Here is a 17,740-nt window from a genome sequence, read left to right on the forward strand (position 1 = left end):
CGAGCCCCGAAAAATTCCTTCAAATTTTTCAATCGATTGTTGTTGTGAAATGTTCGTTGGGGAAACAAAACTCGATCGATTTTAAAAACGATTTTAAAACGATCTCGACGCGTCGAATCTTTCTCGAGTTTGTCCCACGTGTTTACTGCGCAGTGAAAAAACGTCGCGCGAAGGAAGGAAAAAAAACGAGGATAAAAACATTTTTACGCGCTTTATGGTTTGGGTTGGGTTGGGTTGGGTCGGGTCGGGTCGCCTCCCCACTTCTCCCCTCCCCCGATTAAACGCGAAATTTAACTTCAATCAAGAACCAACCATCAACGAAAGGCTGAAACGCAAGACCGATTGCCGTGAATTATTCATGAGCGACGGACGAGCCGCACGATCGTTTTTCATATTCTAAGCGTTTATTTACGAGCCGAGTTTATTCCACGAGGCGAATCGTTCGTCTGGGGCACGGAACCGAGACAATGTTGCGATTGATTCTTAATCGATAACGACGATCTCGGTCGTAAGGTCGTTTCGCCGGCATTATTAATGGCACGTGGCGATAAATCGGCGAGGAATATCGCGAAGAAGAAGAAGAAGAAGAAGAAGAAGAAGAAGAAGAAGAAGAAAAAGAAGAAGAAGAGGAAAAAAAGGAGAAAGAAAAAGAAAAAGAATAACGCGTTAGTTATAATTCATACACGTACGTTTCGTATATACGTTTTTCTCCGCGTCGTGTCGTGGAATATTGTTTAACACCGTTGTTATATCAACGAACGCTTTTACTCGGGTGAAAAGGAGGGAAATAGAGTGCGTTCAAGAGTAGAAACAATATTTGGTTTCTCGTCTACGATATATGTGCATCGCGTCGTTTACATTAAACTATCGAGTTATTTTTATACTCGAGGACGTGGAGCGCTCAACGCGAAACAAAGCCGGTTCGAATCTGGATAACGCAAGGTTTCGCGAAAGAAAAGCGATGGATAGAATGTAGGAAGGAGCAGCTGGTGGTGGTGTGGCCTTGATCGAGCGTCGCGAATCATCGAAAGAAAAATGGAAACCGAGTCGAGAACGATAAGATCTGGGAATCTCGCTCGATAATAAAAAAAACTCGAGAAAGTTATAGTTATTCAAAACGCTGTTTTTTTTTGTTTTTTTACGTTTATTTATTTACTAATTCCATGTTTCTGTGATCCAAATATCATCCGGATGGAAATTTTCTCTGGTATTATTATTAAATATTCGTTAGTTTTCGACTAGAGCGTGCATTCTTCCAAATCTATATATCTATATATCTCTTCGAATTCAATTACACCCAATTCCGCCCACGCAGCCTTCGCTTTCACGCAGCGCTCGTTTATCGCGAGCATCATAAACGCCCGTTTACGCCTGTTAAAACAACGAAATAGTTGATTTTCAACGCGTTGAAACGCGTGAGTGAAAGTTTTTCCACGATCCCTCCGTGATTATCTGTTCTCCGATCTTTGAGTTAATATTTTTATACCTCGTACTGAACGAGAATATATACACTCTATAGAAAAAAAAAAAGAAACATTATTATTATTATTATTATTATTATTATTATTATTATTATTATTATTATTATTATTAACCGATAAAATATATATAATATAATATAATATAGATTTTAAATTTTATTAGCAATTATCCAACTTACGCAACTTTTCCGTTATTTCGCGGAGGATTTACGTATACACGGCTTCCGGGAAACGAATGTTCGATTCGGTTAGACTGCAAAAATTCACCATCTTAATTCCTACCGAGAAACTTGCCCAATTGAGCCAATTAGCCAATTGCGATAATTAACGCGGCGCACCGATGGGACGCGAGTTGAAATTCCGGTTTCTTCTTCGCTTAAAATGCTTATACTACGATCGTATTCGGGATCGTAGTTCATTTTCGATTATACGATTATTGCGTGATCTTTTAAAAATTCGATTCTTTTTCTTTTTTTTTTTTTTTTTTCCTCTTGTTTCGTTTTCGATCAAAATACGAAAATTTTTTAACGGATATTAAATTATATAAAAAAGATATAAGATGTAGGAAAAGGAGGGAGAGAAAAAGAGAAAGAGAAAGAGAGAGAGAGAGAGAGAGAGAGAGAAAGACACGGTTTATGGGCGAAAAAAAAGAGACGCAAAGTTTATGTTTTAATATAGTGAAATTTTATTCTTTTCATCGTATTTCATTCAAAAATAAAATTATTCGTAAAAAAAGATTTCTTCGCTTTCTCGATCGGTAGACAATATATATATATGTATATATATAACATGTACATATGGGTCGCGATATATGTATAAATATATACATACACGCCAATATATTTATACATATATACGTATATATATATATATATAATTCTTTTATAATAATTATTACATATTACAATAGCAATATTTACTCTCGTTTATAGGGTTATATTTAACTCTATATATGCGATGCATTTTATCGCCGCGTCGTCATCATCACCGTACCACTATACTTATTAATTTATTTATTTATATGTCACGTATACATATGTATACGTATAACAATCGAAATGATTTTATACGTATACGTATGGACACTGATTTTTAACGGGGTTATTCTCGCTTACATACTAAATCACATTGTGGTTGTTTTCACCTTTTACTTTCATACGTTCCTTTGTGCCACCGATTTTCTCCGCTCGTCTATATATATATATATATATATTTATATAAAAAAAAAAAAAAAAAAAAANAAAAAAAAAAAAAAAAGGATCTGGCATTATATCTCAGCGCATATTACTTTATTATTCGTTTTATCAAATTTTTCTTCTTTTTCCCTTTATCCTTCTTCACAGTGGAAGATTTCATCGACCACTTGCTTGTTTTTGTGTTTCTTCTACTCTTTCGTACTCCTCGTAATTATCAAGTTAAAATAATAAAAAAAAAAAAAAAATGTTCAACAAAAAAAGAATATACAAGTTCGACAACGTTCCAAATTGTCTTGTATATCGCACAATATATATTTTAATTTATTAGTGTTATATAATCCGGATAGAAGTAGAACGAAAATTCTACCACGTCTATATATATATATATATATATGTATGTATATATATATATTGAAAAATAATTGAAATAACGAATACAAGACAACAAGAATACAAACAAGAATATTTGAAACATTTAATCATTGGTTAATCGATGTAGTTATTGTGTTCTTTTTTTTTTTATTCGTTTTTTCTTTATTATTTTGTGAAAAAGGCACGCTGTTAAGTGATGGCCGATTCGCCCTACTAGACAACTAATTTCTCTCTACTTTCTCGTAATTCTAGCAATGAAAGATCTCGTAAAAAAAAAAAAAAAAAAAAAAAAGGAAAAAAGTGGAAAATCATAGAAACGAATTCTCTTCGTTTCTATTTGTAAAACGTTTTCTACTCTTGATGAAGAAGATTACTTTTGATATAACAGAAAGAAGAAAACGTTTAGAATTTTTAGAACGAGGCTGACCATACCATATCTCTCGTGGAATAAATTAAAAAGAAGAAAAGAAGAAAAAAGAAAAAAAAAAAGATAGAACGAGGCTTTTAAAGCAAGAGAAAACAGAGCACGCTTATCTAATGTGTATTTAAAAAAAAAGAAAATAAATATACATATATGTTAAAAATTGTCAAGTTATGTGCCGAAAGTCAAAGGAGGGGAAGAAAATAGATCGAGAAAAATCGATTTTTAGCGCTTAAGCTTTTCTAAAATTTTTCTCGAAAAATTGAAAAAAAAAAAAAAAGATTGATCAAAGATTGATTTTTGCAAAGTGATTAGTGAAAGACTTACGTGAAATCGAAATTGCAAAAAAAAAAAAAAAAAAAAGAAAAAAGAAAAATAGATTCCTTCCCTTCATTTGAACCCATTCTTCCAATGGTACCCTATATATATATATGTATACATATATTATTATAATACGTGTATCTAAAAATATCGAATAAATTTCTGTTCTTCCATCGAATTGCAATCTCCCGACAACGAATCATTTCCAATTCGTTTATTTCCATTACACTACTTCAATTAAGCCTATCTTCTCGTAATTAAACGAGCTCGCAGCCACGGAGGATCCCAACACGTTTTTCGTCTTCATTGTCATTTCAATTCAAAAAAAAAAAAAAAAAAAAAAACGAGTGATAAAAACTATGGAGTGAGCAATCACGGAGAACGTGTTTCTATTATTTGATCGTAGAATAAATTAAGAGATTCCACCGTGAAAAAAATATATCCATATCATTTTTGAAAATTCAATTTCTTTTAAATATTATCAATTCGAATCTCACTTTTCGACCCCCTCCCTCCTAGTTTTGTGAAACAAAATATCGACAACAAAGAAAAATTTCAAAAAGTTAACAAAACACAAAATCATAATAGAATCAAAACGCTTGATTGCTCGATTATTGCTCCTAAAGAGTTGATCAAATCTGAAAATCTCAAGTCAAGTCGTCAATTTACGATTAATCGTAAAAGTGTTGTGACACTCCGGGAGAAAACTTTTTTTACAACAATTATGTTTGCGTAATGGCACAACGGTAACGCCATGCGATTCTGTTACCACTTGCTTTCTTCGATTGAAAAAAAAAAAAAAAGGAAAAAGAAAAAGAAAAGAAGAGAAAAATACAACTCGAGTATCGACGAGAAGATAATTTTTAAGATATGATAGAAAAAGAAAAGAATTTTTTTTCCCAAGCGTTTCTTCTAAATGCAAGTCCTCGTCAGCACGTGGTAACACAATCGAAACCTACGCACGTATTACATGTCTCTGTTGTTCTTGTTTTATGCGGATCTGCGAGTATCACGCAGCGTGCATAAGTTACGAGGGCATACTGGACAAGACTAGATGCACATATGACGAAACGACTGTTCCAGAGACATGAAAAAAAAAATGTCTTTGGAACCGTGGGGAATATATGCAGTATCCGGCTTAAAAGCTACAAAGAAAGAAAAAGAAAAGAAAAGAAAAGAAAAAAAAAAAAAAAAAAAAAAAAAAAAAAAAAAAAAAAAAAAAAACAAAAAAAAAGAAAAGAGGAAAAGATCGAGAGCCGTTTCACGGAGAGTCGTGTCGTGGGCAAGATTGCACCACGCACACGCAAAATCAAAGAAAAATTCGACAATTTTTCGATAGAAAGCAGGTATTCAAAATATATCGAAACGCGAGAAACGAGGACTTTTAAACGCGATTTCAATGCCAGCATTTCAACTATTTTCAAACGCTAACATTATTTTTTTACAGGTTTAAAAAACAATGATGGTTGTCCGTCGCAAAACATGGTTAAACGTCCGTTTCAAGATTGATTATAATCGTAAAAACGAAATTATCAAGAAGAATTTTATAAGCTCGCATTTATTTGAAAAAAAAAGAAAAGAAAAAAGAGAAACTCGAGAAATATTTTTACAGCACCTTTGAACGACGATATTTCGCCGATTCCTGTGAATACGCACCGTGAAACTTCGATTAACATTATTAGAAAGCACTCGTTTCTTAATTTTTTGGCTCTTCTGCCAAACGCATTCGACACATTCATTTCTCTTAAAATTTTCTTAACCTAATTATTATTCTTATTTTTTCAATTCTTACGCTTATTGTACGCGTATTGTATCTGTACAATAACAGATTTTTTTTTTTTTTTTTTTAATACATCTTGTGAGTACTTCGAATGAAATTCTTTCTTTTGATTATTATTTGAAGAAGAGAAAAACTAAAGAATTATTCTATGTCGAAGAATTAATAAATATTCAATTTGTGAATTTATTATTGTGAAACGATACGATGTATTTACGATTGCAAAAATTGCCATGAAATTCGTCTAAGCGAAAATCCTTCCTAGATTCTTGACATAAATCGAAAAAAAAACTTTTCAAAAAAAATTATTTCTTCGGAAGATTTCATAAATTCTTGCTTATTATATAATAATATATTATATTTGTATTTTTTATAAAATAGAAGAAAAAATTGATAGAAATAGACCTCAAATAATAGCAAAAAAAAAAATTTTTTAATAGAGAAAAAACTCTAAAAAGGATAACGTTAAAAAGAATAAAATACGATAATCAAGCATGAAAAAACAACAAATGAGAATCCAAAGATTCTTTGATCGATTATCAATTTAATTGATTTCTTCCTCTGACGAAAATATAATACAATTAAAAAATTTCTAAAAAAAACAGCTGGAAGATTTGAATCTCCCGCCAGTATTCGAGGTTCTCCAAAATGGCCGCGCTGCCAAGTCCCACCCACTCTCCTTTTACTCTATCCTTTTCCTGCCCTCTTTGTTCTTCACTTCACTTCTCGTAATATATACTCGACGCTATTTCTCTCTATCTCTCTTTTTCTTTCTCCTTCCTTTTCCACCACGGTTCCCACTTTCCCTACAGTCTTTCTATAATCGTCACGCAACGCGTTTCACGTATGCATAAAAAGCAGACACACACAAAGAAACACGCGAGTATACGGATGATTATCTTCTTGTTTTTTTTTAAAATAAAAAAAAAAGCGTCTCTTTATTTTACGTCATCCGGTACATCAAGGCACTCCCTTCTTCTTCTTCTTCTTCTTCTTCTTTTTCTTCTTCTTCTTCTTGTTCTCCTTCTTCTTCTTCTTCTTCTTCTTTTGCATCGTTAAGCACGATCATCACCGTGTCCTCTTTTTCCGAAAACAACAAAAAATCGAAAACGATGTAATCCAAACGACATCGATATTCCATGGTAAAAGCTCCTCGTTTCGGTAACAGAATACAATATGGTCGCATTTGTAAAAGCGACTATAGATACCAGACGAAACAATATACGTCGGAGAGTCCCGCCCGATGCCGTCGGCTCAGAACTGACCTGAAACTGCCATGATCTGACAACCAGAATGCACGTGGTCCATCACCTGCTCCTTTAACCGGCACACGTGCTCTTTCAATCTATGCACCACAGCGCTTAATTCGCTGTTCTCGCCCTTCAGCAATTTAACTTTATCTTCCAGCCTGGAAATACGTTCAAGCTTACGCCTGCGACATTTGGATGCCGCCACGCGATTCCTTTGACGTTTCCTTTCTAACTTGATCCTTTCCTGATTCTCCATATCGATGGGAGACATCGGAGGTGAACTCGATACACTTGGTACCGTTTGGGGTTCATCCTTAATCTGCATTACACCCTGACTCACTGATGATTCTGTACTTTGTACACTGTTCGGCGGCTCCAAAGTTGTATATGTAGCTCCATGAATACTGCCAGGTTCTTGTGAACTATCCGAATGGTGTAACTCGTTCAAAGCATCGACAAAACCTCGAGCGTACAATTCTTGCGCCTCGGTGACTGCTTTCGGGAATAAGATTTGCGTAGGCGTCACTAAATTCGTTACAAGACTATCTTGTTGGGCGATAATGAACTTCTCCAATTCTGGAGAACTCAATTTCAACATGTTCAAATCTGGTGAACTCAAAATTGGAGTAACATTATTTAATGCTGGTGGTATAGGTCCTAATCGCGGTTTTTTCGCTTCAGGTCCTTGTCTCTGACATTCGTTCAGATCTAGCGTAAGATTACGCTTCAATTGACCCATGTTGTTCTCGCGATTCACGGCGCCGTAGACGCTCGTGTCCTCGTAGAACGTTTGCTCCATTGTCGAACTTCGCACCATCGATGCCGCGGGACTCACTGCGTGACGATTGAAAGTTTACAGCTCTGAAAACGAGCCGTGCGCGACTGGGACACTATGTATCGCTAACTCCGTCGCTCAACACACGCGCACACACTCACCGCCACTGGAAAAGCGCGATCGGTCACGTTCGATGATCGATCGTCTCTTTATGTATCTGTACTCGTCTCTTATATTCACTATGCGTCCGCGTTTTCCACCTGAGCACTCTCGTATATCTAGTTTTTCTTTTTTGTCACTCTTCGTTACATAACCATGCGACGGCCGTGTTCAAGAAATTCATCGATGCTACTACAACTTTTTTTTTATCACACTTGCTTGCACGATTAGTCGTCACCAAATGTTGTTCAATTCGCACTCTGGATACGATTCATAAACCACCTATTATGTTTGTAGTAGTCGCCACATGTATTTTAATGGCGTAAGTCGAAATTGAGACGCAAAAGATGTGTATTTTGTTCACTGACTACGCGGTTCGCAAACGCGTCGCGTATAGATGCAAGTCGTGCCTGTCCGTTTTGATTTCAGAGGTCGACGGCGACACGAGGACCGATCTGGATCAACTGTCAACACAACAATGACTCACGACACGCAATCCGATGAACGTGATGTTCTGCGCGTGTGCACCTCTAGAACAGACTGCAATGTACACCGAATGCGGATGTCACTCGGCTGCACAGCACGATGTCTCGACAACTTGTGAACACCCAACTAAACGTACAGCCTTATATCCCGTGACTCATGTCCACTAAAAATAGCTCAGTCGTCACTGAAACGAATGGTGATTGGCTACAGCTAACGTCATCTGTCGTTTACTATTGGTCAGACAATCGGCGCTACTAGGAAATGGCCAACGCATGCGCAATTCGACATTGTTATTCTCGAGGAGGGAGAGTTTGAACGCCGGTACGCGCGTCAAAGACACAACTTTTACTCACTAAAAATTTGCTTTATTTTCGAGACTCGATAATACTATGCACCTTACGATGCATAAACAATGTAAAATGTTATTGAACGAGAAAAATATTGCAATTATAATTCCACGAAAGAAAATTTAATATGCATTTTAAATCTCTCAATGTTATGCTCGTCCATATATATTTTTTTTTAAGTTTCCTAACACTTCCACTCCTACGCGAGTGGGTGTTTTTCACATTCTCGTAGCGCACATTAGAGATCTGCTTGTTTTATATTTCACCTTTTCAAAAATGTTTAATCACTATTTACAAATTTAATGCCTCTTTATTTTTTAAATAATAAATATTTATATAAAACGAAAACGAGAAAGATTATAAAAAAAATTAGTAACTTTGCTGTTTTGTATTTTGATATAGTAACTACACGTAATTATATTTGCATGGATGAACGCTTTAATGCTAACCATCCATTGCATAAACTTATATCAAGCGAACTACAAGTCAATACACTAATTATGATTGTTTCACGCTATCTTGCATTTACCACATAATGCTTATAATTGAGCGAAATGTTCTGCAATCTTAATTAATAATAATTCATTGGAATACTACAATTCAAGATCAATGTTTTCTTAAGTATTCAACTATCGAATTTATTTTCTCGAAGAGGATCACAAATTAAATGATTGTATAATATATGTTATTGAATATATTTTATTCAATCTGAATAATAATTTATTCGTTGTTAGAAAATATTATTTTAACTTATCTGAGTAGATTTTCTTAATTATTTTAAAGTGATCACTTGTTTACAAAAATATGGAAAAAATTGTTTGAATGAATTCTTGAATAAAAAATTAAAAATTAACTAAAATACAAAAAATATTTAAATATAATTCGAAAAAAATATTAATAATTAATGGATTTATATATCTATTGTTTTTTTATTGTTATTTTATTTTGAAAAAAAAATTAAAATAATGTTACATTTAAGATATAAAACTATATTACATTTAAGATTTATCGTATGAAAATTTTAAGATAGCTATTTTTTTTTTTTTTTTAGCACTTTACACAATATTACAACTATATGAATTTGAAAATAGCTTTATAACAAATTATTATATAGGCGTCGAATTTAGATTTTAACACAAAAAGTTCCGCGTGCATACACCCACGCCTTGCAATTGCTACCAGGTAGCGGTTCAATTAAGTTTGTGGCAATTACGTCACTGTGAATTGTTGTAGCTCTTGATGTGGCAGAACTTTATTTATAACTATATTTATCATATCAACTATTAAACCAGATTTTAACTAGTCAAAATAATAATATAAAATTTTAAAAGAATATATTTTGAAAGAACAAAATTAAAAGATATTGTAAAACATAAACAAAGTAGAAAGAAAAGAATAATAATAAGTTAAAATTACTTTATAAAGATCTTATTAGGTTGATAAGCTACCAAATAAAATCACAAATCGGATATCTATTTAAATGAAACAATAGTAAACTTCTTTTATCTTGAAATAAAAACAAAAATAATTAATTTCCATTTGTATACCAGATTTTCTACAACTATATAGGCTAAGAGAAGTTAAATTCATTATATACGTAACACTTCTTGCTCCATATTTGTTCTAACTTTTTTATTTGTCCATCGATGTGACCTTTCTGAACTGTCAATAAATCGATTGTTTTTAAATTATATTAAAATTTAAATTGAAGAATTTTTCAATAACCTTAAAATTTGTATTTTCGATTTCAGTTGTAATACATATTTTAATCATCGATCCTTGACAATTTTATATCTTTATAAAGATAGATATATTATAAAATGTTGCCATGTAATATATTTAATATATTATATTTTATATTTATGTATCTATTATATATTTTTCAAGTTTAAGAAAAAAATTTATAAAAAGTCATATAATCTAAATCTTAAAAATTATTCTAATAAATAAATATTACTTAAAATTAAAAATGGTGTCATGTGATCTTTATGCAAAAAATTAAGGAAATTTCGATTTTACAATAATCATTATTCCACGATTGAACATTAAGAATAAAACAATATTTTCGTTGCTTGTTTTCGAAAGTAAATTAATGGAATAATTAAGAAATTCATATTTTTAAATATTTATTTACTCATTAAAACGTAATTAAGTATACAAAAAAGTACAATATACGAACAATACTACAAGAGGAAGTCAAAATCATCGAAGCTATGACTACGTCAAAGCAAGCCGATTTTATGTGAATAATTAACAATAGCTGTGTATAACAAAACTGTGCGCAACAATGGAAGCAAAATGGTTCGAAGTATTAATTTGTTTTACACTTATAAATGTTTAATAAAATCAATTTCTCTATTTTTTGGAAATTTTTTTTAATAATATTCATTATATGCATTAATAACTTATTTACATAAAAGGGAACGTCGATGTATTTTAAAAACACACTATTGTGTTTTATCAATCATTCCTCGAGTAAAAATGGAAAAATATCATAGCATAATTATTGATTCCTTCGTAATTTTCTGAAATAAAAAACAATTATTTAAAATAATGTAAAATATACAAAATTCTTCATGTTCAATCTCCAATGAAGATAAAATATATTACTCACTTTTTCAAACTAGGTTCATGAAAATTGATTGGAACACGTTTTCTTCTAGGACGACTATAAGAGCTATTGATACTCAAATTACTTTCTGAGTCACTTGAATTAGAGCGAGTAGGTACAGAATTTCTGCATATATAAGAATTTAAATTGTACATAAATATGTACGAAATATTCGAATTTAATATTATTGCAAATAATTCGTAAAATATTTATTATATAAAAAAATTAATTAAAAAAATGCAATATAGTATCTTTTCGTGTATTTTATTATACGTCAAGTTCTATATAATTAAAATTAAAATAAATTAATTATTTTTCCAATATAAATAATTAAAATTTTTTTAAAAGGAATATTAAATTACATTAATTAATTGCATTAAAAAATTGATTGTATTTAAGGAAATAAATATAACTTGTATATATTTATACATTTAGTCAGATTATATCATGTCAGATTAAATCAAAATTATTATATATATAAAATTTTTTTGTTTAATCATTTTTTTTTACAATAATATCTTTCGAATATTGTGTATATATTCATACTGATTTTAATATAATACTTACAAAGATTGACTGGAATTGAGAGACAATATTTCATTTGATTTAACATCAAATTCATCCAATTTTTGCAACACTACTTTAACAGCACTTGGATCTTTCACAAATTTATCTTTCTTTTTCTTTTGACAATTATTTTTCTTTAATAACGATGTCTCAACAAAATCATTACATTGTGTCTGAACTATTTTTACTTTTTTTTGCCTCGAAGATTTGGATTTTTTTTTTAATATAGTCAATTCTTTATCATCATAATCATTATTCGCAAGCAGTGGCAGTTTTACGGTAGACTGGTTAAACTCAGATTCATCTAAAGTATTGTGCGAAACCGATGGAATTGGATAAATCTGGGATATTTGTCGAAGAGTGGTTGTTATTTCTGGTTCTGGTTCAACTGTAATATTTGGTTTTAAAGTAGATTGTTCCAAAACTGGTAATTTTAAATCATTTATGTCGAAATTCATATTACATGGACGTTGCGTATAAATCAAGGTAAAATCATCTTCATCTTCACTTTCAAAATAACCTCTTCTTTGTGTCACAAAATTTTGTAAATTCATTGTAGATGCATTTTGAAATTTATATTCATCATCATTTGCATCTGTCAGTAGCGTTACATTACGAAAAGTATTATTTTCATTCTGTTGAGATATGTCAAATTCATTTTCATCATTCATTTGTTTACTGTTATTAGAGTTATACAGCTGACTTGAATGTGTAATTGACATAGACATAGTTTTTTCTTCATCGAATATATCGCTCGATTCTGTTAAACTTACAATATCTTCATTAGAAATATTTATATTATCAGTCTTATTATTTTTATTAGTCACAGAAGGCACGACTTGAGAATTGTTAAATAACCAACTTGGTCCTTCAAGAGGATCTTCCCAATTTGATGTACAGTTTTTTGTTTCATTAATTTTTTTTTTCTCTTTTAGATCTGTAATATCCAACTCATTATTGCTCTGTTCATCTTTGCTCTCGATTTTTTCATTATTATTTTGTTCGGACTCATTAGAAGAAGACATTTCTTGTATAATTTGTGTTTGAGAATCTTCAAGATTCATATCACAAATATGTTTTGATGTATTAGTTTCTCGATTATTTTGATTTTCTGTTAACTATATATATAACAATTAAAATATAAATTAATATAAAAATAAGTTTTAATCAAAAAAATAAATTTATTAATGACACAAACCATACGAATATTAATGGTATGAGAATTTTGCAATAATTTCGATACGTCATTAAGTTTTACTCTAGGACTTCCTATATGCTCAAAATTTTCAATACTATATCGAGAATTGCTATTTCTCGAACTGTTATTCCTCGAAGTACTATTTCTTGAACTGCTATTTCGCGAACTGCTGTTTCTCGAGTTGCTATTCCTTGACAATCTTGATTTTGATTTTGAGAGCTTTCCTGAAATACTTCCAGAATGTCTACTACTTCTTTCGCTTAATTTTCGTCCATTTTCATCTAAAAGTAAATAAAGTATTTGTTTTAATTTTAAAATCAATGTTTCTATATATTAATCAAAATCCATATTTTAATATTTTTTAATGTATTAAAAAAGCATACCATTATCTTCTGGTGAAGTAACAGTTAATCTTTCAGGCATTCTATATGTGCGACCATTTTTCTACAATATAATATAAAATTATTATAAAATATATTATAAAATATAAAATACAATATAAAATTCTTTTAATAATAAAAAATCATTTATTGTTTTTTAAATTTTATTAAATTTTAAAAAATACTTACACAATTACGTCTTTCAGAAACTCCATTAGGAGGAGACCTTAAACTGCTTCCTTCCTGATTTCTGGGTGGTGTTGTTACTTCTGGTATTATACTTAAGTTTGATGAATTATTAATATATTGCATATTTAGTCTACTTAAATTAATGGTAGGTTTTGTAATGGTGTAACCGCTCACCATAGGTTTCACCACTCCTCTAGTTGGAGATTTTGTTGACAGTCTTTTTATTGATTCTCTTTCTGCAATATACATAATTTTTTTTATTTATTTTAAAATCTAAATAATATAAAATATAATATATAATCTTACTTCCAGCAGAATTAAAAGACATTCTCATATTGGCAACAGAATCTGTAAATTCTTGACAAGATGAAATTGTATTTGTTAAATAGCTAGTCATTGTTACTAGCATTTTAAGCATTTCTTTAGCATTTTTTAGGACATTTGATATAATAGCCTGAAAAATATATTTTTATAAATTTAATTTTAACATATTTATAAAAATAAATATTTTTATGTTTAACATACTTAACTTACATCACGTTTAGTACAAGCTGAACCTAAATTTTGCACTTCAGCAATTAAAGCAACATTTTGAGAAAATAATAATTGACATTCATGCTTTTCTCTAGATAATGCTTTCGCTAATGAATTATTGTTCATTTTTAATTGTTTACATACTGTAACAATTAAATTTTGTTATATATCAAAGATATCATGATATCTATAAAGAATTTTCCAAAACTTACATGGTTTATAAGACCTAGTTTCACGATAATTAGTTAAAAAATGCCTTCTTTTACTTAACACTCTCTTCTGTGGTTTTTTAACTTTCCGATGTTTTAATATTTGAGGCATTTTCCATTTATAGTTTGGTCTTCTAAAATAAAAAAATACCAAAAAAATACTCTTAAAAAAGTAATAAGTGAAATTTCACATTATCTTACATATTTTTGACCATTTGTTATAATCAGACATATAATATTACTTCTTTTTTTAAATAAAGAAATAAAAACAAAAAATTATATTTTCTAATTATTTTAAATTAAATAAAATATTTAAGAAATAAGAATTTGAAATCAAAAATATTAAATTATATCTCAAATTATGGGTTATTAAACACACACAATATTTTATATACTAATTTATTTATTCCAATACAAGTAATAATATGAGACAAATTAAAAGATACGGGCAATAAATTTCTGAATTCTGAAATTGTATAAAACACAAAAGTTAGTGCTAAAATTAACGAAACCGCGTAATTTTGATACATACCTGTCTAAACAACAAAACTTTTCAAGTTTCCCTATTTATAAACACTTTATTAATAATATTATTTCTTTTTACAACTTTATTATAGTCATAAATTATTTAGCAATTTTTTAAAATAATATAATCACATCACAAATTTGATATCGAGAGAAGCAATATATTTCCGCCATTGTGAAAGTACGAATCTCACAACGGCGGGATTAACTCATTGATTAGAAGTAAAATATTATTTATTTATTTTTAAATTTTGTATAAAAATAAAATATGTATTACTATAAGGATTTATTTCAATTTTTTTTACATTTTTTTAACTAATTAATATTTAAATTTAATTCAATATATAAATAAGAAGTATTTTTACACCCATTTATAGAAATTCAACAACTTGTAAACATATTTTTTATTAAACATTGTTTTTTTAAAACAATGTATATAATAGAATGGATTTTAATTTACAAATGTATGAACTATCATCATGAAAAAATTGATTAATAGATTTTGAAGCGATAACTTGAAAATAATTTTGTTAATTAATAAATAATTTTTAATAATATTATAATTAATTGATCAATTTCTGCTAATTGAAATTAAATATTATAATCTTCATAAAATTTTTAATTATTAAAATTTTATCTACTAAATAGTATCTTAAATTATTAAATAAAATTTCATCCATCAATTCTATTTTAATCCATAAAAAAATTATCAATTTAAAAAATTAAAAACACATGATCTTTTTTTAATTTCTAATAATTTTAATTTCAAATTATATAAACTATAGTTAATGACAATTTATTATTCATATCTTTTATTATATTTTAAATATATCGAATGAACTATAGCGGAAAGTAATACTTGTGCTCTGTCCACGTCAGTATATAACTGTTGTAACGTAACCTCAAAATTTATAATCCGGTATTTGATCTTGCCAATGAGCAAGATATTTGCGTACATGTCAATTTTATACATTGTATAACATAAACAAGGTATTTTTAATAATCTTTAAAATTTATTATCATTTTTGTGATTTATAATATAATACAGTATAATTAAATGTAATAATATGTATATATCATTTTTCTTATATATTTTAAATATATAATTACATATATGTGCATCTATGTGTTGTAGAATATTGCAACATGAATTGGACATTGTGCCTTTTTATAATCGGATGTTTTTGTTGTAAATATTTATATGCTCAACAACAAAGAATTCCACCAGGTGTATCACCCCAACATTATCAACAAGTAAGTTTTTTTCTTCAAATAATCAAACATATGGTTACTATTATGTTGAAGCTTAATACAAACATTCTGTCATTTAATGTTCAAAAATATAATATCTTTAAATTGCATGAAAATATATTTTTTTATTTATTATTTCATTTATTAAATCAATTTATATTTTATTTATTTTAGCCTCAATTTCAACAAGTACATCAGGTACCACAACAAATTCCTCAACAACAGGTACATTCATATAATAATGAAAAAAAATTTAATAGTTTTTATTTTCTTTTAATTTCTTAATTATTAATTATTAATAAATATAATATATAATATTAAATATGATATATTTTTGAATCAACACTAAATTATTAATAAAATAATTATATATTAAATTTATAAAGTTCCAGCAAATGCCAGGACAGGTACCTATGCAACAAGTTCCTGTTCAACAAGTACCTGTACAACAACAGCACATTCCAACTCATCAGGTACCAATTCAACAAGAACATGGACAAGCAATACTCAATGCTGCTAATATAGTGCATGAAAAAGCGTATGTTACATATATTTAGAATCATTATTATTAATCACTTAAACTTTAGTAATTATTAAAAATTTTACAGTCATATTGCAGAACACATGGAAGTTCCAATAGATACTAGTAAAATGACAGAACAAGAACTACAGTTTCATTATTTTAAAATGCATGATGCAGATAATAACAATAAGTTAGATGGTTGTGAACTTATAAAGTCCTTAATACATTGGCATGGTATGTATTAATCAATTATTAATTATTAAATTATTAACTTTATGGAGAATATAATAAATACTTTATATGTAGAACAAGAGAAGAAAGAAGTAGGTGGAGTCAATACTGGACCAAAATTATTTAAGGATGAGGAATTGGTTACTTTAATAGATCCAATACTATCTTTGGACGATACAAATAATGATGGATATATTGATTATCCTGAATTTATACAAGCACAGAAAAATGCAGGAGCTACTGGTCGACAGTAATTGCATTCAATAATACAATGTTTAATATTATTAAATAATTTTTTTATTTCATTTTAAACAAACATACAGTCCCTCTTATAAACATTATCATAATTTTCACTTGTTGTCATTGCAGTATCAATAATGATACAATCTTCTATTTTTTTATATTATAATTGAAATTATTTCTATTCTGTTAATATTTTTCAATTGTACAATATTCATATCTAAGTAAATATTATTTTTTTTATATACAAATTGAACTATTAATTAAAATTACTATTCAGACATACTGAATATAATAAATAAAAATAATTTATAATTAATATATTATAAATTAAAAATAATTGATTTTTTAATAAAACAAGACTGTCTTTTTTACTGAAAAATGATTATTTTGTTTGATAAAAATTATATATTTTGAAAGATTAATTATTAATTTTAAAATTATAATGTAAAAGAATTTTAAGAATTATTTTCTTTAATAAATGCAAAATTTTTTCAATTTACTAGCTAGCTGATTATTTTAATATTATTGAAAATAATTATAATATAATAGGAAAAATGTTAGTAATTTAAGTTCTTTCATTTTTTTTTTTTAATATTATAATATTATTTTATACACATTATTGAATTTAGTTAAGGTAAATAATATTACAGTACTTAAAAATATGATTATTTGAAAATTTTAGACGCATATAGAA

The 17,740-nt window shown here is 28.7% G+C and overlaps 3 protein-coding genes across 6 annotated transcripts; 1 reads left to right on the forward strand and 2 right to left on the reverse strand.

Moving 5' to 3' along the window:
* Nucleotides 1-4,585: 4,585 nt before the first annotated feature.
* Nucleotides 4,586-8,553, reverse strand: LOC122713516 (transcription factor AP-1). The gene has a single exon (XM_043934071.1). It carries the CDS (start codon nucleotides 7,633-7,635, stop codon nucleotides 6,823-6,825), a length of 813 nt encoding a protein of 270 aa, XP_043790006.1. The 5' UTR covers nucleotides 7,636-8,553; the 3' UTR covers nucleotides 4,586-6,822.
* A 2,141-nt stretch (nucleotides 8,554-10,694) lies between these two features.
* LOC122713283 (probable serine/threonine-protein kinase DDB_G0282963) lies at nucleotides 10,695-15,104 on the reverse strand. Of its 4 annotated transcripts, none has more exons than XM_043933614.1 (10): nucleotides 14,806-15,104; nucleotides 14,277-14,404; nucleotides 14,065-14,207; nucleotides 13,837-13,984; nucleotides 13,531-13,766; nucleotides 13,345-13,405; nucleotides 12,962-13,242; nucleotides 11,764-12,881; nucleotides 11,200-11,322; nucleotides 10,695-11,110 (listed from the first exon to the last, which is right to left on the reverse strand). In XM_043933614.1, exons 2-10 carry the CDS (start codon nucleotides 14,383-14,385, stop codon nucleotides 11,089-11,091), a joined length of 2,241 nt encoding a protein of 746 aa, XP_043789549.1. In that variant the 5' UTR covers nucleotides 14,386-14,404; nucleotides 14,806-15,104; the 3' UTR covers nucleotides 10,695-11,088. The 4 variants fall into 4 exon arrangements, with proteins under 4 accessions (XP_043789549.1, XP_043789551.1, XP_043789550.1 ...); XM_043933616.1 differs by having other exon boundaries at nucleotides 11,200-11,262; nucleotides 14,277-14,407; XM_043933615.1 differs by having other exon boundaries at nucleotides 11,200-11,292; nucleotides 14,277-14,407.
* Nucleotides 15,105-15,656: 552 nt separating this feature from the next.
* Nucleotides 15,657-17,092, forward strand: LOC122713336 (multiple coagulation factor deficiency protein 2 homolog). The gene is made up of 6 exons (XM_043933690.1): nucleotides 15,657-15,788; nucleotides 15,934-16,052; nucleotides 16,224-16,274; nucleotides 16,436-16,587; nucleotides 16,658-16,806; nucleotides 16,879-17,092. Exons 2-6 carry the CDS (start codon nucleotides 15,945-15,947, stop codon nucleotides 17,055-17,057), a joined length of 639 nt encoding a protein of 212 aa, XP_043789625.1. The 5' UTR covers nucleotides 15,657-15,788; nucleotides 15,934-15,944; the 3' UTR covers nucleotides 17,058-17,092.
* The last annotated feature ends 648 nt before the right edge of the window (nucleotides 17,093-17,740 follow it).

The sequence above is a fragment of the Apis laboriosa genome, unplaced genomic scaffold, assembly GCF_014066325.1.
Source record: "Apis laboriosa isolate Shangri-la unplaced genomic scaffold, ASM1406632v1 scaffold23_cov150, whole genome shotgun sequence".
NCBI classification, from domain to species: domain Eukaryota; kingdom Metazoa; phylum Arthropoda; class Insecta; order Hymenoptera; family Apidae; genus Apis; species Apis laboriosa.

What these genes read in the sequence shown, in the direction of transcription:
- LOC122713516 (XM_043934071.1), bottom strand. Translation starts at nt 7,635, where the DNA reads ATGGTGCGAAGTTCGACAATGGAGCAAACGTTCTACGAGGACACGAGC.
- LOC122713283 (XM_043933614.1), bottom strand. Translation starts at nt 14,385, where the DNA reads ATGCCTCAAATATTAAAACATCGGAAAGTTAAAAAACCACAGAAGAGA. An exon ending in CTCAATTCCAGTCAATCTTT is followed by an intron (nt 11,323 to 11,763) that starts GTAAGTATTATA and finishes TTATATATGCAG; the next exon opens with AAATTCTGTACCTACTCGCT. An exon ending in CATGAACCTAGTTTGAAAAA is followed by an intron (nt 11,111 to 11,199) that starts GTGAGTAATATA and finishes TTTTTATTTCAG; the next exon opens with AAAATTACGAAGGAATCAAT.
- LOC122713336 (XM_043933690.1), top strand. Translation starts at nt 15,945, where the DNA reads ATGAATTGGACATTGTGCCTTTTTATAATCGGATGTTTTTGTTGTAAA. An exon ending in AATATAGTGCATGAAAAAGC is followed by an intron (nt 16,588 to 16,657) that starts GTATGTTACATA and finishes AAAATTTTACAG; the next exon opens with TCATATTGCAGAACACATGG. An exon ending in GTCCTTAATACATTGGCATG is followed by an intron (nt 16,807 to 16,878) that starts GTATGTATTAAT and finishes CTTTATATGTAG; the next exon opens with AACAAGAGAAGAAAGAAGTA.